The sequence below is a fragment of the Sciurus vulgaris genome (genome assembly GCF_902686455.1).
Source record: "Sciurus vulgaris genome assembly, chromosome: 14".
In the NCBI taxonomy this organism is placed as follows: Eukaryota; Metazoa; Chordata; class Mammalia; order Rodentia; family Sciuridae; genus Sciurus; species Sciurus vulgaris.
Genome location: NC_136475.1, coordinates 56534869 through 56561159, shown reverse-complemented (window position 1 = coordinate 56561159; position 26291 = coordinate 56534869). Strand labels below are relative to the sequence as shown.

The 26291-nt window shown below is 35.8% G+C and overlaps 1 protein-coding gene across 30 annotated transcripts in view; it reads right to left on the bottom strand.

Annotated features, from left to right (window-relative positions):
- The window catches only part of NRXN1 (neurexin 1), a 1087847-nt gene that overhangs the window by 517671 nt on the left and 543885 nt on the right, over positions 1 to 26291 (bottom strand). For all 30 annotated transcript variants that reach the window (XM_079110028.1, XM_079110037.1, XM_079110040.1 and 27 more), the window contains 2 exons: positions 21336 to 21509; positions 16005 to 16124 (listed from right to left, as the gene is read on the bottom strand). In XM_079110028.1, coding sequence (XP_078966154.1) covers positions 16005 to 16124; positions 21336 to 21509 — 294 coding nt within the window. The remainder of the gene's footprint in view (positions 1 to 16004; positions 16125 to 21335; positions 21510 to 26291) is intronic.

Genomic DNA, 26291 nt, shown 5'->3' with positions numbered 1-26291 from the left:
GTAGAACTATGGGTGATTTCGCCTTTCCTTTCTTCTGTATTTTTAAATTGTTTACAAGTACTCATTTTTAAAAAAATAATCACATAGGAATATTTCAAATCTGTCAACTCTTTATTGTATGGTAAAGCCTAACTATGACTTATCTGATTTGAGGGAAATCATCATGCATATTTGCAAAAACTTAACACAGAATGCAATTTGAACTTCAACTTCCTTTAATTTTTATTAATTAAAATTGTCTTTACCATTAGGCTATGTTTTAGGTCTCAATGATAAAGTCTGCAACTGTCATGTAACAATCCTTCAAATACTCATGCTAATAGGGTTGCATATGTAACATTTTAATTAAAATAAATGGAAATTCTGGATTCTTTTCCGGGTTCTACCACAAATTTAGCATGCAGTCCTACCCAGAGAAAGGGGGACCCGAAATCCTGAAATCAAATACAAACATATATCCCAAAAGAGAACTCTGTTTACATCTAAGATTTTCTTTCTTTATTTTATTTTATTTTTTATTTTTAAGAATAATCAAAAATATCACATGATCTCTATTAAAGATGCATTTAGCTAATACCTTTGTGGGTGCTGGGAGATTAGTAGTGAGACTTAGAAAGTCACATAGTAAGCAGGGAACATTATAGAGTTACATATATTTTAACAGTTCCCTGGATCTACTATCCATCCAGCTTATGGCTTTTTACAATCGAAATAAAAATCTCACCATAAATGAAATAGAAAACTTCACTAATTTCCATTCACCAATGATGGTAGAAGCCCCCCATGGGTTATTAAGTCTGAGAGATGTGTGAACAAACATGATAATAAGCAAGCAAAGTGTATCGTAAAATATACTGTGTTCATTTATTGTGACAACTGGGGTGTAATTATACTAGGAAATGTACTGCACTTTAGTCAGTGAAAGTAATAAAATCTGAACACCAGGAGACCTTTCTCGACTCTGTGCTATTAAACTACTTTTGAGGAGGTGAACGATCTAAAAATATGGGAGGAATGTTCACTTTCATAGATCAGCAAAGTGGGGGTTAGTCAGATTCTCTTGTAGTCTTATGAATAAAACCTCTGGTTTTGCCTCATTAAGTGTGGATATAGTAGGAAAGAACGTTTCCCTCAATTCCTGGGTAATTATAATGCCTTTAAGGTTTATAGATTACCTGTGTTATTCAGTTCCCTTTTTTCCTTCAATTAAAGAAATAGGGAGGAAAAAATAATCCTCACCCCATTGTATGGGAAGTGCCTTTGCAAAACTGCAGGCAGAAAGGCAGGAGAAACTTGGAGAAAGATAAGGAAACAAAAGTGCCCAGGGGAGATGATGAGGTTGCCAGACACTGAGTGGGTGTAATGATTAAAGCATTAATGGAGGTCACTATGAAAAATGAAAGAAACACGCAATTTCAGATTAGGAAACTCACCGCTTCCCAGAGTGAACTGCTATTTGGGAAAGAGTAGTTAATTGAATTTTATGACACTTTTTACAAAAATTAAAATGCATATATTTTACTACCCTAATAGTTTTATTGCTACTGTGAGATTTATGTGCAGTGATACACCAAAAAGCATATGCAACAATCCACTAAAGAGCACCGGAGTGGATTACTCCAGTTTCCTTTTGTGCTTTAGCAGCCGACAATCAAGATCATAATTGCAGGACTGGAGCCACCTGCCAACTCAATGAACAGAACCACGTGGCTCCACATAAAATAAGAGCAATTTCAACATTAAAAAGAAAATGGGTGTTAAGCTGAAGGGGACTTCAGGGACAGCCTATGGAAAACTGGGTACTTACTTTTTCTGAACAACAAATGACTAACTTACATTATCCCCTTTTATTGACCCAGGAAGAGGTCTGCCAAGGCTTATTCTGGTTAAACCAGAGTCTATCTAATGAAATGAATGCCTGCGTTCAAAGTTGCTTGGGAGAGGATTAGTGAATCCAGAGCTCTTGTGGTGGATTCACAGTAAAACTTAGATTTGAGCATTTATTCCATCCAACGCACCAAAGTAGGAAGGCAGGGATTGACCCTCACTTGGTGGACACCACTCTGTTGAATGTGCTCAACCACTGGTGATTACCAAAAGTCAATCAGATGGAAATGGTGAAGTCAAGAAAGTGAACTGCTAAGGAATTTTTTGAATTAGGAATTCTAATATACCAAACAAGTTGATCTATAAAAATGTATTGTTTTCCTTTAAATATCAATTTCTCTGAGGAGTCTTACCTCTGTTCCTTAGTCTTCCTCATCATCCCTTGTTCTCTATTCTTGCACGGTTCTAGCACTTCTTACAGGTTAATGTGCATATGAATCACCTGGGATCTTGTTAAATGCACAACCTGGGTCAGTAGGTGTTGGGGGAGGGGAGTCCTGTGAGTATGCTTCCCTAATGAGTTTGCAGGTGCTGCTAATGTTGCTGGTTCTCAGAATCCATTTTGAAAAGCAAAAGTATTAAAACCTTTCTTATAATGCCACATAATAATTTATACGCCTTTCATCAGTCATTTCTTCTTGACTATGAACCCCTTGAATGTAGAGGCAAAGGCAGCATCTCAACATATCCCAATTTTAGAATGCCTACCAGTTTGGGGGAAAAGTAGGATATTACCATACATTATACCCTTGATTCTCACGACAACCCTAAAGATCTGTCATTAGTTTCACATTTTACCAATGAAGAAGCTGAGTCTCGGAGGTTGTTGATCAACCTGGCTATGGCCACGCAGGTATTAGGTAGCAGAATTCTGGATCTGTCTCCCCAGTCTGTGTTCTTTCTACTGCCACCCAAACCTCCCCTTGTTCACTTCTGTATATGCAGAGCGTGAAGCATCTGTGAGCATTTTATCTATAGATTTCACCTTTGCTCATATTAGCTCCTCCCTTGTGTGAAATGTTCTCCCTGCTTCTCCCTACCCAATTAAAATCCATCTCTGATTGCTTCCACTTAACTCACTGGCTCTTATGCTTTTTCTCTCTTCTGAAGGTGCACATGGCAATTATTTGCATCACACAAAGAGTATTTAAACTGCTGGTTATGTTGTGAAAATTTTACTTAATTCATCCCAGAAATACTATGTTCTAAGTACCATTTGTGATTGCAAGCATTTGCAATGGGACATGGGACAAAACAGACAAAACTTTCTGCTATCCTGGGTCTTGGGAACCATTTCCCCAGTTAAAATGAAAACTTATATGGGGCAGCGTTCTGATTGTTTTACTTTCTGTATTTCTTACTGTGTTTGGTTCATAGTAGCTGCTCTATTAATAACGGTCCCTGATTTGGATAATTTACCATGTAGATATGTTTCTCATCTAAAGGAGAGTCCTAAGCACAAGGTTTCTCTTTTCTTACAAGTAACCCTTGTGAGGTGGAATGTGGCTTTTGTGCTGCTCCTCATTCTTCAACAGGGTTTTAGGTCAGAAGCAGAGGTACTAAAGTTACACATAGTGTGATTTTCAGATGGAGAGATAGAATGCATCAAAATTAAATCATAGTAGTTCCCAGCATAGGGACATTATCTGTTCAGGTGTGTAGAAAGTTCAGGCAGAAGAGGCAACTTGAAAGGCCAGTCTCACTGGCAAGGATGATCCTTTCCTCTCTACATACTCAAACTATAGACTACAAAAATGAAAGAAACCTTATAACTAAAAAAATTACATGCTTATAATATCATGATTTTTTCCTTTAATAACATCCCAAATTTGTACTATCTTAAATAGGGAATGCATGTATTTTTCTGAGTTATTCAGAATGTTCTACATTCTACTTTATAAAAAGCATCATTTTCAAAATCTGCTCATCCACTGAAGTCATACAAAGGTTTTCCTTTTGAAGCTACAGGCTCTGTAAAGTTCCATTAGGTGTATTGGTCTCATGTGTGTATAAATACATATATATGCACATATATATATGTACATATGATGCAGACCTGCAGATGAATACTTACAAGGAAAATTAGCATTAAACCTGCTGTGTATCCTTTTCTTTTGATTTTTGCAATTTCTTATAGTGAAGAAATCTATGTATTAATTAATCTTGTGTCCATTTTAAACCTAAATAAAAAATGCACATGATCCTTCTTAACTTGGCTAGGTTGTTATACATTGAAAAACATCTTTGTAGTCTCTTGATGGAAGACAATGCAATTTGAAGTGAATTCTAATTCTTATGAACATGCGACACACTTCTTCACCCTGGATACAGTTTTTGTAAAATGAGTGTCACAAGTCTCATTGCACAAGAATATTATAAGAAGAAATAATTTTGATATAAAAAAACCTAATATATATAGGCAGTGTTCAGTTAGTAGTGGTATTCCTGGTCATACTAACAATCATGCGTTCATATTATATTGTTTTTAATCATCAAACCCCATTATTTAAGTACTAATAATAATTACATTTAGCAAGTAAGTACACAAGCATGATTCTTACTGGTAAAAATGTTCAACTTAAAACAAATTTGATGTAAATAGATATCTGAGAGGAGCTATAAACAAATAGCTGCACAAACATGAAAGAAACAAATAACTGAAGTCTTTGCCCTGTGTTTCAGGGTCAACTCAAGTTTCCTTTCTAAAAAGAGGAAGACATCCCATTAATCAAATTGCTTTTCCCAAGTTCTTCCCTTTTATAGGATTTGGCAGGAAAGGTGTTTGGCTAAAATATAGCTTCAGACTAGTGTGGTGTGACTGAGCAGTAGCCTGCATCCTAGGAGAGCCTGAAATGTGAGTAAAAATAGGTCTGAGGTTTGAAGAGAAATAAGAAAAGAATAGAGTGACAAGGAGTCACAGATCCTTAGAATTCTAGACAAAGCAATCAAATCCTTCATTTTAAAATGAGGAAACTAAGGACCACATAGCTTAGCTGAATTGTTCAAGGTCACACGCTAAGATCCTGGCTGAAAAAAAATCTTTGCATATGGATCACCCTTGATTTAAAAAAAAAATCAAGAAATATGAAAATCTTTTTAGATATGGATTATTTGCTAATAAGAAGAAAAAATGGAAAATTGCCAGTAAGTTGGGATTACATTTATGGGGCAAGAAGAATGTAAAGATGGTAAACTTTTTACGCAACAAAAAAAGGATGAGGTAGGCTAGGGTTGTGGCTCAGTGGTACAGCACTTGGCTAGCATGTGTGAGGCACTGGGTTCAATCCTCGGCACCATGTAAAAATAAACAAAATGAAGGTTCATTGACAACTTAAAAAGATAGTTTAAAAAAGAAGAAAAGAAAAAGGATGACATGAGGGATGTGTCTTTTACATGAATGGCACTTTTGACAGTGGTACAGTGGACTCTCATTTCTTCTATGTTCAATTTTGCTTATAGAAAAGAATGCTACTTCATTTCTCATCTATACAAATTATCAGAGTATTACTCCAAAGAATCCAAAAAGATAAGAATAGAGGGATTGGATTTGGCCATTCCCCTCACACTGTGGGGAAAAATTGGTTTAGAACTAGATTTTTCACAGCATGACTGGTGTGAATGGGAACTCTTCAAACATTTTCAAGATTGCCCTCCAACAGAGGAGGTGATAATCAGAATGGAAATTTGTATTTTTCTCATATTACCATGTATGAAACACTTGAGATTTTATTGAAACCCTCTGAAATGAAATCATGGTATTTTATTTGTAAAAATTTCTTAGGGAGAATTTATTTTATTTTATTCCATTAAATAAAGTCTTTTCTTATCTGGCAAGCATAAAACTAAAAAAAAAAAAAAAAAAAAAAAAAAAAATGGGCCCCATTCCTAGAATTTCTAGCTCAAGAGTTCTGGGGTAAAACCTGAGAATAGGAATTTCTAACAAATTCATAGATTATATTGACAATGCTGATACAGGAATCACATTTTGTTTTGGGAACTACTGATACTTCCAATGTAGTTCAACCTCTTAACTACTTTTTTTTTTTTTTTTCAGTTAGACTATTTCTAGCATTCTAGCAATCTATTTTTAAAAGTTCTTTTTTTTTTTCTCAATCTGTCCAACAAACAAGTTATGCTTCTGAGGTTTTCACTATGGACTCAGCAGACAGGTTACTATGTAGGTAGACTGGAAGGTAGAAAAGAGTCATTCTTTTAAGCTGAATTCCAGCATATTCTCCAAAAATACTGAATCAAAGCAATTAGGCAAAGTGAGCATCTTGGTCTTGGGACAATTGTGTATAAAAATGCTATCCTCTGCATATTTAATGTGGAAAGGAAAACACCAATATTTTAAATTGCCTCTATCCAAAACCAAGTGGACAGTTGGATCTTCAGTAACTTTGGCAAAAGGAACACAGAAAATTCTTCAAGGACAGTGGTGCACTAAAGCCAGGCACACAGCGACACATTATTATTAGAGAAATGGTATCATTTTCCCCAGAGATACTATTTTATTGCCAGAAAAATACTCAGATATTACAAAATCTTAAAGTTCATATAAAAAAGTCAAATAGGCAGTGTAGCATTTCATAATGATGTGATTATTCCTGCAGGTATCAGCTAATTAATGAGAAAAAAGTAAAGTGAACAAAAAGCAGTTATCTTGAAATGACAAAAGGTCCTAGCATTTGTCAAATTTAATGTGATAATATATAAAGCAGGACTTCGTTGGAATCAAAGAAAGTAGAAACTGAGGTTTCTAAACCCATCATATTTCACAGTGTGTATGCACATGTGTGCATGTGCACACACACACACACACACACACACACACACACATACAGATTTACTCAAAGTAATTCTTATCTATATATAACTCTAATCACTGGATCTTTACTAGCAGGAATAAAGATAATGAAAAAATGCATTTACAGTAATATGATATAATAAATTACTCCTGCTAGATGTTACATGCTATGTACATATATTTTTAAATAAAGGGTAGGACTAGGCAGGGACAAACACACACACACACACACACACACACACACACGCAGTGTTAACTAATGGAGGCTTGGAGACACTAATCTTCAAATATTAGCAAGCATCAAACGTGTGCTAGGCACTGTGAGAACTATTACCAAAGACAGAAGAATTGGGTGTAAAATATAGCTGAAATTAAAGCATACACACGATAACACCTTTGAACGGTAAACGTTTGGCCTCCAAAGCAGAAGAAATCACCCAGGAACAAAAATTGTCCTATTCTGGATGAAGTTGATCTGAACAGGTCATCTGCCTGGGCTGCATTTCCTTAGGCAGAGTAGAAGTAGGGATGGTGAAGGACAGGTCAGATGAGGGAGTCTTTTGGCAGAGACAAAGGCACAGCAACACTACGTGAGTACATCAGTGTGTTTCTATACATGCCTATATCATATAAGTTGATGCCAAGGCATATAAGGAAAAACATGCTGTGGAGGTACATTGGTTGAGTAAGATGATGGAGAACTTCAATGCTGACTGAAAAGATGAAGGACTGCCAGGAAAACAAGGATCAGTAAGACCTATTGGCACCATTAGAGAAGGAAATACTGGGGTAGCAGGGAGAGGAATTTCCAGGTGATCTTAAAACCATAAATGAGAGCTAGTACTAAGAACTACTCCATTTGGCTTTATGTTGCTATAGCTTTCAGGGACTCAACTAAAAATCAAATTATAATCATCATCATTTTGCTTGTCAGCTCTGAATTTCAGAAGACAAGTTGCATTCACAACTCAGGCAGCAGCCTCTCATACTGCATGCCATAGATCACTTTTAGTTTCATGAGATTTAATTTTAAGAACCTTAGGTTTTATCTTTAGCACTTCAACAACACTGAAAATGCTTCCAGGTTTTGATTTACAGAATTATTGTCACTGTCAATAAAAGGAATGCGCCTGACACACCAAATCCAGTTTAATTACTTCTGTGATGTCTCCTGCGGTTGAAAGGAAATGGTATTTCTCTGACACTTCCTGTTTTTAATTTAGCAAAATGGGACACTTCCCCTGAATAGGGCCTAGGAGAGCAGATTCATGATTGATGCCATCAAAGATGGACCCCACAGTTTCAGCAATGCTCCAAGTTTGCAATGATTACATGAATTTAGATCCTCAGTTCTGGATCCCTTCAAGTGGAACATTCAAGTGACTATCAAAGACCTGGTGTACACCTCAGGCTCAGTGGCACACACCTATAATCCCAGTGACTCAAAAGTCTGAGGCAAAAGGACTGCAAATTTGAGGCCAGTCTCACCAACTTAGCAAGGCCCTAAGCAACCTAGCAAAACCCTGTTTCAAAATAAAAAATAAAAATGGCTGGGGATGTGCTCAGTGGCAAAGCATCCCTGGATTCAATCCCTGGTACCAAAAAAATAAATAAATAACTTGGTGTGCAAACATGGCTGGAAGATTGGGCATTGTGTCATAACCTGGAGAAATTCTATAATCAAATTCAATAGCCTGTTTTTACCCAGCAGTATTCACAATGTCAACATTGTCCTGAGCTACTGGAATCCAGATGAGGCCTTGAACACTTCCAACAGTCAGACTGCCAAATATCAAAATACACAGTGCACCACTCAGTTGGAGAAACCAAGCAAAATATATTCTTTATTTTCTGCTACATATTCCATCTGTTTGTCTTCTTAAAGGGTCATATGTTACATATTTATAAGAAGCATTCACACCTACGCGAACAGTTTTCACCGTCTCCTTCAAATGCAGCCTCCTCCTTGTTCACGACCCATTTTTTTAAAACATCTTTCTATATCAGCTGATCCTTTTATGAAACTTGCTCCATTCTGAAATTATTTCAAGTTAAGAAATGCCTTTGTACCTTCCAATCTCACCAAATCCTGGGGAGATTAAGCTTCACACTCTCTAGGTCATTTTCTGAGAGATGTGAATTTAGATCATTAGAGTCATTAAAATCATACACTCCATAACACCCAGAGCTAACAGATCATTCTTGTATTTTATGCTGCTGTAGAATGCTACCAGAGAGGTAAAAATGTATAACAGCACAGAGCTGGAGAGAAGACTGTAATTCCTTCCCATAAAAGAATTCTACCCTTTTTAATTGCTGCAGTAAATCTCATTAAAGACACAGAATGCTTTGTTGAGGGGAGGAAAAAGGATCACTGGACAAGAGGCTTCTTCTTCACAGTAATTTTTTTCCCCTATGATGTAAATTATCTCTTAATGCAAGCACAACGTTATTTTTATCTTGACCTTTTCCTGGACGATACATTTCCTGAGAGCTTCCTTTCCCTTCCCTACAAATATGAAGGGCCCTCGGTCATTACTATTAATCTTGTAGTAATTTTTCATGCCCTGGGCTTCATGCATTCTCTTATGTTTCTCTTATATAACTTCCAAAGACCTTCAAGGACCACACTGCTAACCTCCAATGTGGATTTTTTTTTTTTTTTTTGCCTCCACAACTGAATAAAGGAAAAACTGAGAATTAACATAATGAAACACTTGATACACATCATTCATTGTTCAGCACGAATCTGAATCTATGCTGCCCATTTCCTATAATAAATAGATTGTGAATCTGATTTAAGCAAAGGAACTTTAGGTAATATTTTGCCTGATTTCATGATCAAATATAAAATTATTATTTTTGAAAGGCTGTCACAGAAAATTCCCATCTCTCTTTCATAATCAGTACCTTTTTATAGTAGAACTGGAAGTTAGTGACAGAATGCTTCGACAGCTCACCCTGAATTTTTAACTCCTCTTTAGAAGTGGCAACAGAATAGTTGAGGGGAAGAGTGTGTTTCATGCAGCATATTGCTTAAAATTAAATCTAAGAATTAAGAGTCAGAAGAGCATAAAAATAAATTGCAATTTTAAATTATTAACTTCTCCGTGGAATTTTTCTGCTGGGGAAATTTCAAAGTATTGACATTGAATGTACCTCTCTTTGAGAGGGACTGTGGGTGCAAAGTAGAATATGGGCTTAGAGATGAACTTATATTCCAATTATGTTTGTGCCAATAATTAGCCATTTTGTCCCCTTAAAGCTTCGTAAAATTATTTCTCAATATTCTCATTTTTAAATTAAAATAAGATTTTTTGAAGACTAAAATGTGAGATTTATAGAATATAAGTGGCATGCAGGTAATACATATTAATTCTATTATTAACAGTAAATTATGTTGATATGACCTACATTAAAAATTTTTATAGTTCTTCTTGTCCATCAGAGAAGTACATAAAACCACCTATGCCAGATTCAACCTTCCTTTTAAATCCAATCACAGTTATATTCTTTTCAAATAAAATATTTCATGAAGTCCAAACTAATTATGTTTAATCTTATACTCCTTTTAAGGGAAAAAAAAAAAAAAAAAACAGGATAATTTGATTCCATAAAGTAGGAGAAGTATTAACAGTTTATTCTCTTCACATATCTTCTTCTTGATTAACAAATGGATATTAAATTATTTATTTTTATATGTATGTGGTATCACGCAGGATTCTAAAAATTCATCATGATTTCTCTTCATTTTGTTCACCAAACTTTTAGTGCATCATTTTGTGAGGAAATCGAATCCACATTAAAAGTAAAGGTAAACCTAAAGGTAAGAAGTTTCATAAATCAGCGCCTATGATTAAGGCTGTATCTCTACCCTAGCCTGGTTTCTTCAGTGGGAGGGAAAATGATAGACCTAGACACAATGCACTCACACAAAAAGTATCCAGAGAGAGACTGTGGTCATAGATACCTTTGAAATAGTATCTGTGAAAATTGGAATCACAGTCACCCCTTAAGGATAGTTAACCAAGGTGACTGCAAAACTTTCTCTCACTGCAGCCCTGGTTAGTTGAGATGGATAGTATTTACCAACACAGGAATGCAAATACGGAAGGCCAGCTTCGTGTTTACCTAAGATCCGTGATGAGTACTAGCATAAGAGCCAAATTAAGGTCCAATGCGGTCAGAGTTTTCATCAAGTCAGAAAAAAAACAGAGAATCCTAGCAGGTAAAGGAGAAAGGTAAGCCTGCCAAAATGGTAGCATTTACAGAAGGCAAAAGTCTACTTAGAGTCATGGATCGTACAGCAGCTGCATAATGGAGGAACTGATCTAGATAATTCAAATGCATCAAAGCTCTATTCTGCTGTTTCGGGATTTTTCTTCCCACTTAACTTTTCTTACATAGACATAATGCGTAGACATAGACTCTAGCTGCCTGAGTGTAATATGAAAAGACCAACAGTTCCTTTCATGTACCTATTTTTATGATGACTATTCCCAATAAGAAGAACAAAAATAAATGTATATAAAATAGTCGAAGACAGTACTTCCATTATGTATTACATTTCTCTACCATATATTTTGCTTTCTTTACTGTCTTTTATTGCATTTTTCTGGCTGGCTATGAACAATATTTTAATCCTTTATAGTTTACTATGAGATAGATCTGACCCTGTTTCCCCACAGATAGATTTTCTAAGGTGTTATCAGTAACTATTGCTTATAAATTGCTTTAAACAGCTTAAGGACCTCCATTTAGAAATACTTGAGTGATTTGAGGTTAATAAGACTCATTACATTTACAATAAGTATTTGGCTGTGCATATAGCTAATTGTGAATTCAGCCCTATACGGCACCAGCAGCAAATCACTTCACAGTTTAATACTATTGGTAGCTTGAGGAGGGAGAGAAATGTTACTTGGATCCATATTTTCACATATATTATGATGCACTTCTATTACTTTGGATATTGATGTTTAGACTCTGGGTATTTGATTCTCTTTCCAAACAACAAAATAAGATAAGCAACAATGCTTAAGGTATTTATAAATGCCATGGTAAAAAAGTCTCAGTCAAATGTACTTCATCCTTGCTTCTGTGAATATTTGTAATTCTCATACAAAAGATAAAATGAGTATCTATCAGATTTTCCCTTAACCACATTTAGAATTCTGAAAATAGTCTTTTTATTATCAGAACCCACACCCTCCTAAGTTATAGCACCAAAATAACAGCACTATGATGTATTACTCCCTTATGGTAACAGACATCATTGAAGCTGAACTGTAATTTGGCACACTACATTTCCATTCTAATGTAATGTGACAATGTTATTATGTTCGCTATTTTCCATGTGATCATGGCCATATTCATCTTCTCCAATCTGACATTAAATTAGCTAATATGGTTATATTCTATTCTGGACCAGTGTGAAAAAACAGAAAAGAATTACTGAATAACACACTGATTTGATGATGATGAGTGGTGTTGCAATCATGAATTGGTGATGTGTAGATGTTACATAATTAATGTAAACTCCTAGCACAGACCTGACATACAGTAAGCACTTGATAAATCATCAACCCAAGAGAAAATTCACAAATATCAACAACATACAATAATATGCACAACACACTATTGCCAAAGATTTCCAAAGAAAAGGTAATGCCCAACTCAGTGAACCAAAGACATTTCTATGGGATAAAACAGTTTAAGTGGAGATTGAAAAGGAAATGATATTCCTTCAAGCAGAGATAGTGAAAGGAATGCAATCCAGGTGGAATGATAGCATTTCCCAGGTGGAGAGATTAGCATATGTTACACTGAGGAAATTGGAAAGCGTAATGTTGTACAAAAACTCATGAGTAAGTAAATTGGCAGTCACACACCATATGGACAAGGATCTGCAATAGACAAGTACGAAAATGAAGGCCAGGGTCAAACATGGAAGTTTATGAACTCCAGAGTGACAAATCTAGAGTAGTGTTGACTACTGAGGATGTACCAGAAATTGTTTTGAAAAGTTTATGCAGTCAGTCTACATTGGTTTAGTGAGTGCTATTATCACCAATTACATGTAACATGCTATACAAAATACTGGGCTTATGAAAAGGAAGAAGAAATTAAAAAGGAAAGACATGTTGTATTGAAAGAAGTGCATAATCTTAAAGGGAGATAAGACAGAAGAAACTATAAGGTAGAAAGTGATGGCTGATAAAGCAGTACAAAGTCCCATAAGACATCAGAGGAGGAAAAATATTGCCTCTGGTTGAGAGAATCAGGAGAGACCAGTGACATTTAAATCAGGGAGAATAGGAAGAACAGGACTAGTATAGAAATACAAAATGAATTGGAAGAGGGAGGGAGAGAAGGTGGGAGACAACCAGGAAATGACTACAATAAACCAGAGAAAATGATATGCAGACCTAAAATTTGGTAGTGTTGGATACAAGGTACCCCCATTTTGGTTAATGAGTGTGTCACTCAGGAGGCAAATTTCCAGGGAAGAATGAGTTTCTCACAAATGCATTTCTTCAAATAGCCTTTGGCATCACTTTGCACAAATGTCTCTTTCTTGAAAACTTCCTTTCAGTTCAATTAATTAGTATGATTTATCCAAGATTAAACTTGCATACTATAAAGTATTCCCATCTTCTCATTGTTAATTATATCTCCAGGCTAATATATATATATAAAAAAAGTTACTATAACCCATTCCTTGAGACTTATCAGATAGATGACATTCAGAAGTTGTATTTTGGAGAAAGGTTTTCATATTTAATGTGGTGTTTTCTTTCCCATATTAAAAATATATGTTCCTATTTCATTTTTTGTTATCATTTCCTATGAAGTGGAAGGCTGCAGTCCCAAAATTCATGGATAAATAACTAAGTTAGGGATAAAACTTCATTAGCAAACAAAATGTCCCTTGTGGCTTTGTTACCAAAAAATAAATAAATAAATAAATAAATAAATAAAATAAAAAAGTCAATCTCTATACAGAAAAGGAGTTTGCTAAAATTCAAGGAATCACATTAATTCTATTTTTGCATCTTATAGAAAACAGTGAGTTGTAGACATAGATGTATTTGGATCAATTTAAAAAGTGAGGAAAATGTGGCAAGAAACTTCAAGCTTCAATTTACATGTCTTCAGAGTAAGAATTACTATTGTACCTTCTACTAATTATAATTGATATGAAAATAATATTTACTTTTAAATATTGATTTTTGCCTAAATAGCATCATCACCAAAAACTTCAAGGTGAGAACCATGGAATCATTTCACATTTCCAGAAAACCCAGCAAGAGGTAATGATATAATCAAAATGCATGCATTCTGAGCTCTCCAAAGTAATTTTAATGCTGATTTGTGCAAGAGGCATATCAGAAGACACATTTATCGAACGACATTTACCTATTTACAAGAAAATAACAAATACCTTTATCATTGCCATCACTACTACTATCACCCAAGAACAGCATTCAAATAGTTTTCTGTAAAAAATGATTCAGACAGCATAATACCCAGGGTTGGATCTTGATGTTCCTTTAGGAAAAGCCCAACGAATACTTCCGGAAAATTATATTCTTCATATTTAACTGGTATATGTGGATGCACAGTCTGACACAACCAAATGGCAACTGTTTTGTAAAACATGGAAACTAGATTAAGCAAAATTTGGCAGAGAATGTTCTTCAGCAAAATGAAAAATATTTTCATACCAGAAAGCCCTCTCAACTACCACATGTAGTCATACATCTGTCAGAATCATATTCAGGACTAAAAAATTTGCCATAATACAATCAACAAAATTTCAGTCTTCTGGTTGTCCTGGAAAATAACTTTATGTTATTTTTCTATGGGATAGGGAAAAATGCAGAAAGTTACTGCTCTAGAGATGTATATGCATGTTGTTATTAAAGCATTTATAAGGTTTAAACATTGCTCTCTCTGGTTTTTTGCATATATTGGTATTTAGTGTGTCTTTGTATAAGATTATTTATATAATTCAAAATAGTTATTGTTTTTAAGTGTGATTTGATTTGCAGAAATAGAGGGTTTGCAAATATATGACAGTCTGAATATATTTTTTATTGCTTCAAGTTTACTATAATTCTTTGGAAGATGACACTAGTGAAATGGAGATAGATAGTTCTCAATCTCTGATGGCATGGGAATTACATTCTTCCAAGTATAAATCTACTCTTTACTAACATATTAGTTGTTTGCTCTTGTAGTCAATATTTTGGATGAAAAACCTGAGACTGTTAAACCATCTTTGTAGGCTACAACAACTCTGTTCAGTGGAATATTTTGGTTTGACCCAACCTTTGACATTGTGATATACATATAAACTGACATGAATAAAGTCCAAATTGACAAAGGTCAGAAAAAACAAACTCTAGACAATTCTTTAAATCCACACTCAAGTTTAGCCTCTGCTGTGAAACCCCAGACCTTCAATCAGGGCATCCCCTATCCCATCACCTAGAACATTAACTTTACAAGTTGTAGCATTTATAACATAAAGCATGTAATCTACTTTGCAAACAGGAAGCTTTGTCAGGGATATTCTTTTACCACAGTTGAAGGAAATGTGTTGTAGGAAATGCTTTTTGCATTTTGATAAAGTGCTTTAAAGCAAGACTATTTGAAAGAAGCAAAACTTTGTCCTAAGGACCAATTAATTCCACCCTGGCTGCTATAATATAGATTAGACACTAGCAGGTGTGATCTGATAGAATGCAAATGCTGCATTTCATTGTCATGCTTACATCAAGGGACTAAAGGAGGAAAATGTAAGTGGCTAAAATCAAGGGAGAGTACTTGAAGGACAAAGATTAAACACATTGTTTTTAAAGTGAAAGCAAAGGTGGACTTAGATATAGAAATAGAGAAAAATGTAACACTTGGAGCCAGTCACCAAGATCACAGTCTTGAAGATATCTCACAAAATTAAATGTGATTTAATATAAAGCACTATGAAGTTTCAAAAAAATAGGAGCATCACCAAATATAGAAAATGGAAAAACAAAAAAAAAGTTCTTTTGAATGACATGACCATTAGTCATGAAACAAACCAACCAACCTGCTGTGGAAACCTAAAGAATTATCATCATCACAGCCCACAACTAATGGCATCCCAGAATAATAATTTAATATGTAGGAAATGACCTTCCAGTAGAAAGAACTGCTTCTATTGGTTATGAGAGCTCAGTTGGATATGACATAAGGACTTCCACTTTTAGACCCTAGACAGAGGTCAGTAGCTAGAAGCAGTGACAAGGGGTGATGAGGTACTCACGGTCATTGCAGAGTGGCCCGCTGAAGGAAGTCATGCTGCAGTCACAGCTGAAGCCGTCCCACTGCTGCAAGCAGACACCTTGATTGGAACAGGAGTCCTCTTGGCAGGTTGTACTGGGCCCTGCGAAACATTCCAAAGGAAACTTGGGTTTTTAAAAACAATCTAAAACGTTTTACATGTGAGCTAGATCACATAGAGTAGTTGCCAACACCTCAAATTACTTGTCCAAACCAGTTGTGAAAGTTCTAGTTCACACACCTGAATTAGGAGCTGAGAAACTGTAACATGAAGGTTTTCTTAAGTTTCAAGTATATGACAAAATACATGATAGCAATAAACTAAACCAACAAATAGTAAAAGCAAGTGCATAGCTACTAATACGATCATGGTAGCAGGTAATCTCACTCCATCATCAATAACTCTCTATCACCATTTGGATTTTTAGAAAATGAATGAATCTCCTTAACTTCAGACCAATGAAATAGAAACACCATGAAAAATGGAGATTATAACTTCATGAAATTGAGATAAAGATTGGCAAAATAACCAAAGAGAGTTATACGGAAATGCCCTAGAAGTTCCAGATGTTTCCCTGCACAAACTATGGATAAAGTTATGATTGCTGGGTGTTTTGGATAGGTATGTTGGCAAGTATCAATTCGCATGCTTTAACGATCTCATGCAATTAAACAGAAAATGAAAAACTCCATATAGATGGCATGCCCCCATTGAACATACAAGTCAAAAGAATGCTAGTCTAGTTCTAAAGAATCATAACTAGAACACTGGAAAACAGAGAACTAAAGAAGTATGATTGAAGCACTAAAGGCAATCACTATACAAACATGTTCAAGACTGAAAGCCTTATGCAAACTGCTGCAATAGGAGATTTTGAGAAGGGAAAAAAATGAAATCTGAACCCAAATAACAGTTACAGCAAAAATGTAAAAAAAGTTATTTTAGGTTTTCCACTGTGTAGTATGGGGTTTCAGTCTTGTTATATACACACAGGGCTATCTACCTTGCAAGTCAGCTTTCATCAATGCAACTTTGTCAGCAAAATAAAAAAAAAAAAGCAAAATATAGTAAATGTTAGTAAGCAATACTGAAATGGGGCAAACACAGAAGAACGTTCAGATTCAAAAGAGCATGCTGCTATAAAGGGGAGAAAAATGCTATGTACAGCAAACAAATTAAATCTAACAGCCATAAATCTTAAGAGAAGCCAAATGAGAAAGCAGCAACTTATTAGAATTTTACTGTACATATGTGAGTATTTGTAACTGTGTGTACATAATGGTTAATTGAACCAGTGATATGTAAGGAAGGAAAATTAAAAAGGGTTTTTGTAATTTTTCCTTTCTTGGATAAATTTGAATGCATTACCAAATTGACTATATTACTTATTTGGAACATGCAGTACCATTTGTCTTGTGAGGATACAATGTAGACTGTGGTCATTAACAGACCAATTATCCCTTTCAATGTTTCTCTCCCTAGGTCTTTTATCTTTCTCTTGCAATTAAGGCTTAAAACTGTTATACCAGTCATTCACTGCCAACAGTCGGACTTTACCATAATGCCAAACTACCAAAATGTATATAGCATTTCAAGTGGATAAAAATAGTGAGGATGGAAAAAACAAACTGTAAAATAACTCTCCATAGAGCAAATTCCTTTATAAGATTTCAGTGTGGAATATTCGTCCTTGATCTTTCCAGTTGGGTATATACTACTTAAGGACTTCAGAGTTATGTCCACGTGGACTACACCTTCATGATTGTCTTCAGACCTAACAAACTGCCTGATGAATAATTATTACAGTAAAGATTCACTAAAAAAGGATAGCTTAGGGTGGGAATGGCATGGATTCCAACTAAATAGTTTTCAAATATAAATTAAAGATACTTTCTAATAAACACGATTTTTAGGTTTTCTGAAAATATAAAAATAGATATCAGCCTAATTTGATACTACTAATAGAGAAGCTTTGAGGTACTTACTTTACTGATTAAAACTGAATTGCCTCTATAAATTGATATTTTTGTAAAATGGGTTTTAAGCATGCACCTTACAATCACATTTCTATGAGAACTTTCTCAATAAATGTATTCTTCATAAGAAATGATTGGATTTAGCCTTACCTACGTGAATTTTCACAAATTCAGAAACTGTAATATTATAAATTCTGATTATATAATAGTAGTAGTAATAATAGTAATAACAATAATAATAGTAATAATAGGCATAATAACAAGAACTAGTTTTTGTAAGTAACAATAATAATGATAATTTCTCAGGCCTCAGGAACCTGAATAGATGTAACCATTTCTCAACTTTGCATCAAAGTACTGAGCACAACTAAATTGCTCATTTTTTATCGTCATTCCAACCTATGAGAGGTAAGTGGTCTACTCATATTTGAGACTGAGAATAATGAGTGTTTTTGAAAAAATAAAGTCTCTCAAAGCAACCCTCTTTGGCACACTCCTTCCTGGGATGAGTGAGGCAGCAATCCTCACTCAGGCCTAATGCTGCCTGATCAGATGGTTATTTGCTTCCTGGCCTGCATGGCTGAAGGAAAGACAGGAGCAAGAACTAATGAAGAACCAGAGTCTTGCTATTGTTTCTTCAAAAAGCATTAGAAATACAATTGTGAAACAATGCTAAACTCTAAAAATAGTAAAACTGCAATCCTAGAAATTAATCTGCCCACATTGTACAAATGCAACTCAGAATACCTGCCAAACCTCTGTGAGCACAAACACATCTTTTATTTTTATTATTGTTTTCATTATCACAACAGTCTTTTTATATTCAGGTATTATAAGAGAATGCATGCCTATGCCTGACAAGACACATTTTTCAAAGTACTCACCTTCGAGAACAATACTTAAACACTGACAGGCATTTGCACAAGACAGAACCTTAAATATATTCGGCCTTTAGTTACGTAATGTTTCTTTCTTTCTTTTTTTTATCACTCACTAAAATTGGGAACAAGCCAAAGGACATTTGTATTAAGTGATTTAAAAAAAAAAAAAGGATATTTCTGAAAAGGAGAGGAAAATGAGACAAAAACTATAATCTGTGTAAACCAAAGAACAATAAGGGACAGTGATTAGATGCCGGTGAAATTACTAAAGCTCAGAAATTTAAAGCCTTATGGAAAGAACCAACACTGTCCTCAACTGAATGAGTTAAAATGTGGAGATTGTAATTTAAGTCTATCAAGAGGATGTGGAATTAATCTTCCTAACCAAATTGCTTACTAGATTAGGTTGGAGAACAACACCAAGGTCAATACTGCAACTACCCTCTGTAAGCACATCTTGCTCCTCTAATCTTCTACCCACTCATGAACATCAGCTGTCAGTGACTGTGTCTGTCTGTCCATCCTTACCATTTCCTGTAGATGAGGAAGCACTTACCAAGAAATTTGTACAAGAGCCTAGTTTTGAAAAATATTTTCCAAAAAGTGTGGAGGACCTTTTACTTTAAAATAGATTTATGTACAATTTATCACTCATTAGGTCACCTCCAAGAACTAAAGTCAGGTCCATATCCTTGTCTCCATCTGCTTGAGGAATTGTTTCACTTAATGGTTTTGTTGCCTTTACTTAATTGGTACAAGGAGAAAACATTTTCTTTTTGTTTTACAAAAGTGCTCTGTCAAAATGTGAAATAAAGAAAATACATATGGTGACAATATTTAAAAATGAATTTAAATAGGGCATAGTGGTGCACATCTGTAATCCCACCTATTCAGGAGGCTGAGGCAGGATGCCCAATTCAAGACTAACCTCAGCAACTTAGGAGACCCTGTCTCAAAATTAAAAATAAAAAGGGCTAAGGATGTAGCTCAGTGGCAGAATGCCCCTGGGTTAAACCTCTGGTACCACCCAAACTTGATCTTCCTTTATTGCTTCAGCACAGTTTGAATTTCACCTAACTTTTCAGAGAAACAGATGCTTCAGAAAGAAAAAAATTGCATTTTCAAATAAAAAATTTCCATGCACTTAGGTAATTACTAAATATAATGACATTTTTTTGGCGAAGAAGAAATGATTCATAATCTCCTGGAGGTAGGAATTCACATTTGCTTCTTCCTCCTCTCTCCTAGGAAATCTCCTTATGGATCAAATATTCTCAAAATGGACTAAACTCTGCTCAACATTAAAAGAGGAGCAGCAACATATCCAGAGTCACATAATCATGATGATGAGATTACACTACATTGGTGAGGTTGAATTGGCTCAAATAATCAGAGGTGTTGATGTGAAAATTATCTAAAATGAAAGCAACAATCAAAAAATACTCCTACAGATCTTGGTCTGATATCACAAAAGAATGGCAGATAGTTGAGAGCATTTCTGAAGCGTGAAATTTGAGCCTTGGGTAATATAAAAAGTATATTTTTACCAAACAGATAGTTCACTGGATGCACTCTTATTTCCAGGTACACACATATCAAATAGTGATTTGAGAATGGGGTATCTGAACTTTATGGTTGTTTCATACCCCATTGAATGTAGATTTTTCAAAGTGGGTTCAAGTTGATTAATACTGGAATAGATATATTTTTTTCTAGTTTAAATGGGATATCTATTCAATGCAATAAAGCAAGCATTGCAGAACTGATTAACGTGCTAATTAAATGAACTATAGAATACAAAGATATAGAAAATAGCAAGATTCACAGATAATACATACTATTTTACATCAGGCGCCAGAGTAGATTTACATTCAGTACAAAAAATTTAAGATGATTGGATGAAAAGTTCAAAACATATTGTTATGGTTTAGATATGAGCTGTCTCCCAAAAGCTCATGTGTAAGACAATGCAAGAGAGTTCAGAGGTGAAATGATTGTGTTATGAGTGCCTTAACCTAGTCAGGGCATTAATCAACTGATAGAAATTAACTGGGTGGTGACTATAGGCAGATGGGGTGTGTCTGGAGGAGTGTCCTTGGGATTTATATTTTGTCTATGGTGAGGAGAGTTCTCTCTCTGCTTCCTGGTTCCATGTCTTGAGATGCTTTCCTCCTCCACACTTTTCCACCATCATGTTCTGCCTCATCTCAGACCCAAAGCTATGTAGTTGGCCATCTGTGGACTGAGACCTCTGAAATCTTGAGCCCCAAATAAACTTTTTCTCCTCTATGTTGTTCTTGTCCGTTCTTTTGGCCATAGCAACAAAAAAGCTGATTAAAATGCATGGATAGGGATTTCCAAAGGGGAGTTCTACCAGTTAGCAGAATTTTGCTGGGTAATGAGATTTTTTTGGTGGAATTAGAATAATTTCAAGTGTGATAAAAAAGATCAAGTACCTTCACATCCTCTCTCAATCTGTCCATTGCAGAAAAGAGCATCTGAGATGAGGTCCGGAAGCCGTCCGTTTAAATCAACCGATGCCAGGCAGCCTTGAAAGCCTTCCTTGGCATGGACGAGTTTTGGCAAGGATTTGTATGTTTCTTTAGCCACTCCTCCTATATACAAGTCACCTGTGGAAAAATCAAAGTCTTTGTCACAAAAGTAACATGTCATTGACATTAAACAACAGTAGAAGGAAGAAAAAGTAGTGAGGCTTATTTTTTATTAAATTTACAAAACATAACTTTATGACTATTTTCCTAAAAGTGTGAAACAATAAAAATATTTGAATAATAGATTAGCACTAGGAGAAATTTCTTTATTTCTAGAAGAACTAAACAAGTTCGACATGGGAGGTGGATAGAACATGGGCTGTACAGATGCATACCCCAGCACTGAGATTCAAACCCAGTCATTTACCAACCCCTGGTAAAGCTTCTCTGATCATTAGTATCTTAGTTTTCAAAATGGAAACAATAAAACCTATTCTGCGGGGTGGCTATGGGGATTAAATCAGATAACACAAAGGAAGCACCCCTCAGACTGAAAGCAAATAGTAGACACTCTTGCACAAACCTTCTTATTAAATTAACTTCTGCTTAGAGAACCCTGGGTCATTCAGTGAATCAGAAGCTCAAGTTCTCTCTGGTGGCCAACACCACCTTCTGTACTGTTTCTAAGACTGTTGTCCTGGCCCCTATATCCTGTTTATTAACCAACTCTAGTAATAGTGTGTGTATAACTGAATATTAGGTCCTTCTTCAGGTATTTCCTTTTTTAAAAGTTAGGTAATACAACTTTTGGCTCTTTATACTGCTCTGATATTTGTGAACAAGTTATTGATTTATTTTTCCAATTTTACAGCATTTTCTAATGGAACATTTTGCTGGGCTTTGTCATCTTTAGATCTCAAGGTTGGGAATCCCCAATTTTAGGAGTTACTACTTGAAAAACGGAGTGCAATCTATGTCTGATTCTGTCTCTTTTCCTATAGCCAATTATTCACCATTTTCAGTTGGCATTCAGTAGATATAATGAACTTTCTGTGATAACCACTTAATCACTACAGAACCTAAGGAGAATGACCTCAGAATTCCATACTACAGTATTCCTGCCTACAAATTCTGTTAACAAAACATTAGCATTTCAGCTACTTCTCTAGCTTCTCGTTGCAATTTGAATTTTCTCTCTCAAATTAACCATTCTATCCAACTTCATGTCACTTGTCACATTTTTTTCCTAGTTGTAGCGTAAAACCTCTGCTATGTTCAACATAGCCCCTCTGTGTTGTCCTTGGGAGCCTGGGAACAAGAAGAACTGATAGAAACACAGCTATTTGTTGCAGTATGAGAAAGTCCTTGGTCCTCCACCCGGAAATCTCATGACTTCTTCTAGCACCCATGGAACAAGAGTAAACTGATTTATTAACCTGTGAGCAGGGTAAAATCTAACCACAGATCCAACACTCCTGAATTATATTGATGAGTACATTGAAACAGAGAGATCCTGTGTTGTTCTCCGTGCCACTTAGCCTTAGAAACTGGGAAATTTGTCCCTGAAACTTACTAACTAAAACTGTATTTCACTAGGATGTTATTGATCCTGTATAATTTGTACCGAACATACTGGAGTGTTTACTTCCCCTATCTCTTAAATAAAATAAAGATTTATTGACTACCAACCATTTTCCTTAATACTAAAGGATAGTGTGTTTTTGGTCTGAGATAGGATACTATTTTTGAAATATTATTTGATATCCCCCCCCTCAAATTTCCGTTCTCTCCTTTGTCTTTCCTCTCACTTAAATTTCAAACCATTGTGTTAGAATTGCCTCAGAAAGGATGTGAGTCATAAATCAAAGATACAAAATTAGCTTTTTGTGTTTGAATCTTAAAAGCCTAGACTCTTCTAGGAATGAAATAGAATATGTAGGCATTTATATGAGGAGAGTAAGTCTTTCCTGTACCCTATTTGGGCAAGCAGGAGAAAACGTTGAAGGAACAGAGTCAAGTTGAAATAGGAATTCGGAAGACAGAAAAATAAATAATTAATTAATAAAAATAAAAAACTGAATTTCAAAAAAGACTTGCCCAAGAACCCCTGGAATATAGGAACATCCATAATTCACTGAAATGCAGAATGAACAACTCCTGAGCAACCCAGTCTCCATCCTTGCACCCGTATCCTTGCCACAGAAAGAAGCATGATGAGATGGCGAAGGGCAGCCCCAAGAAAACCATAGAGAACCTGAGTAACTCCTCCCTGATTTCACCTTTAGTTCAGCCCCTACTACTGTCCCTCTGTAACATCTGAATGCCTGGCCAGAACATGGCTTTCACTCTCTCTCTTTCCCTTTGAATGTATAATCATTACTCTCCTCAATAATTCTGTTTGCACCTCTATCTGATGCAGGTCCCTAAATCCCTTTCTGAGACTTTTGACAAGAACCCCACTTATCCCCGGTTGAGGTCCCCTACTCAAGGAAATCCTGGGACCCTTCTCTGTGACAAAGTGTACAGGATCATTTGGTGAAGACCAAAAAGAAAGCATGGTTTTCCAGTTTAAGAGCTGAGCTCTGGTGGGGTTAGGGGAGTAATGTAGATCTGTGCGCATTTCCCCCAGAGAACCGGGTACAGCAGTGAGATTCCTTAGAAGAAATGGCTGTATGGTACATTTAGATATACCTGGGGCTAGACAGTCTTCCATCCTCCACTGTGGTGTGGGAACAACAGAACCATTTTCAAATGGTCCAAAAATAGCAGAAAAAGCCTGACCTATTGAGGTTGTGTGCACAAGAAAAAAGAGGCTTGGTAGCAATTCAGTGAGCACCTGAGTTGAGTCTAGAATATTTGAAACTGGCTTCCATGGTACTTCTCTCTGCCTCCCAAAAGTACCATGGAAATTCTGCCCCTGCCCCAAATAATTTAGATATAACTCCAGGGAAAGAAGGAGACTGAAATTGCCTGAGATTATATTTTCAGTAACTCAACGAACCAGAGCTCAAAATAGAAACCAAGGTGAGTTACAGAGAAATCAAGTTACCTTTCTTGCACATCAGAAAATGTGGGTTGAGATTTAGACTTTTACATGTCAAATATCAATGCAAGGACATGTTTGCTCCCTGCATCCATGCGTTGAACTAAATTGGTTAGGAAATTTTAACTCTGCTCCAGGCCTAAAGCATGTAGTATTAGAGAATGGTGGGGAATTGAATAAAGTTCTTGGCTCTGCTTTGGGCTTTACAGATGTAGAACTTCAGAGCTGAAAGTTATTCATGCAATGACTTTGATAGCTTATCTTCTTTTTTCTGATTGCAACTTCCTGGAGGAGACAGGTTAAGTCTTAATTTGTTTTAGATTCTCCCATGGTGCCTGGTACTGGGCTCTAAAAAGTGAGTACCCAATATGCATTTTCAGTCACATAATGACTTGAGGTCACAGTACAAAAAAAATCAAGAAACAATGGAGAAAGGTAAGGCACCACTGGAAGAAAGAGTTAATGTTAAAATGCACTTCCTTCCTTCCTCTCCCCACTTCCTACCACAACACGTATTTTTCTATTAGCAAACATATTTGCCTGATAACTTTTTAAAGCTCAGTGAAGACAAGTAGTAATTTTTCCCCTGTGTTACTAAAGAGCAGAAAATATCAATTCAAGCAGCATAACATGCAAGCCCCAAACATCCCAAGGTAGATGAGTTTGGCTTTATAAGTAGGGACTCACACTCATTTCATTACTGAAGCTGCACTTAGCACCACTACTTAGAACACTCTTCATAAACCCTGTACATAGCAGATAGTGGTCTAAAGTCCCTTGGTGGGCTGCCATACCAAGAGAACAAAGGAAACTCTTAAGTGGTCTCAGTCCTGTGTACCATTACCACCTCATCAAAGTTGCAGCTTCTCCTTTTGATCCTTGAAGTGATTGGAAGAACAAAAACCAACCCATTAACACTAATGGGTCCTTGCAGGTGAAGTCCTGTGCTTATGAAGGAGGATGTACTTCTTAATGACCCTATTGGAACCAGAACCTGGGTGGACATTCATTAAAGGTCAAGTTTTCTGTAGAGTTGAAGGTAGTCTGCCATCTCCTTTTCAAGCCAAGTAACTGATTGTATTCTTATCCTTTAAATAGGCCATTCACACAATCAATAATGTGAAGTTGGGGCATTTTGGGTAAAAGATGCAGAGAACATGTCTCCAGTAGCCAACCACAAATATTCTGGAAATGGGTTTGTTAAAGAAATTTTAGTAATGGGGGCTGGGAATGTAGTTCTGTAGAGAATGCCTGACTAGCATCCTTGAAGCATTGAGTTGATCCCCAGCTCAAGAAAGAAAGGGAGGGAAGGAAGGGGGAAGGAAGGAAGGACTCTCGATAACTTTGTACCTAGCATCGTATACATACGTAAGCATTGTACTCCCTTAAAAGGGTTATCTACAAAAGACCAGAGATGAAACCAGAAGTATCTCTTCCCTAGTAATTGAGCAATAAGGAGTAAGAAATAGTGTACAGGTTTTTTTTTAGTTATATCTGCCTACAAATTTTGGTCCTGCCACTTATTGGCCATCTCCAATTTCTGCTGGAGTCAGGTTCTTCATCTGTGAAATGAAATTAATAATGCCCACCTCATGAGGCCATGAGGATTACAGAAAATATATGTAAATCAGTTAATATATAGTATGTAGTCAGCACATGATTGACCCTGGGGCAGCTGTGTTGTTTTGTACACACATCCATGGTGTGCCTTATTCTGTTGATTGCACTGATAAATACAGAAGAATGAGTAGTCCAATTTGTCCTCTTATTTCTAGTAAAATTGGAGTGACAAGATGTCAAATTCACAAGTCTTTCATGACATTTATTTGAGAGGATTTAATTCACAGTCTTTTGTGTGCTTAAAATGTGTCCTGCAC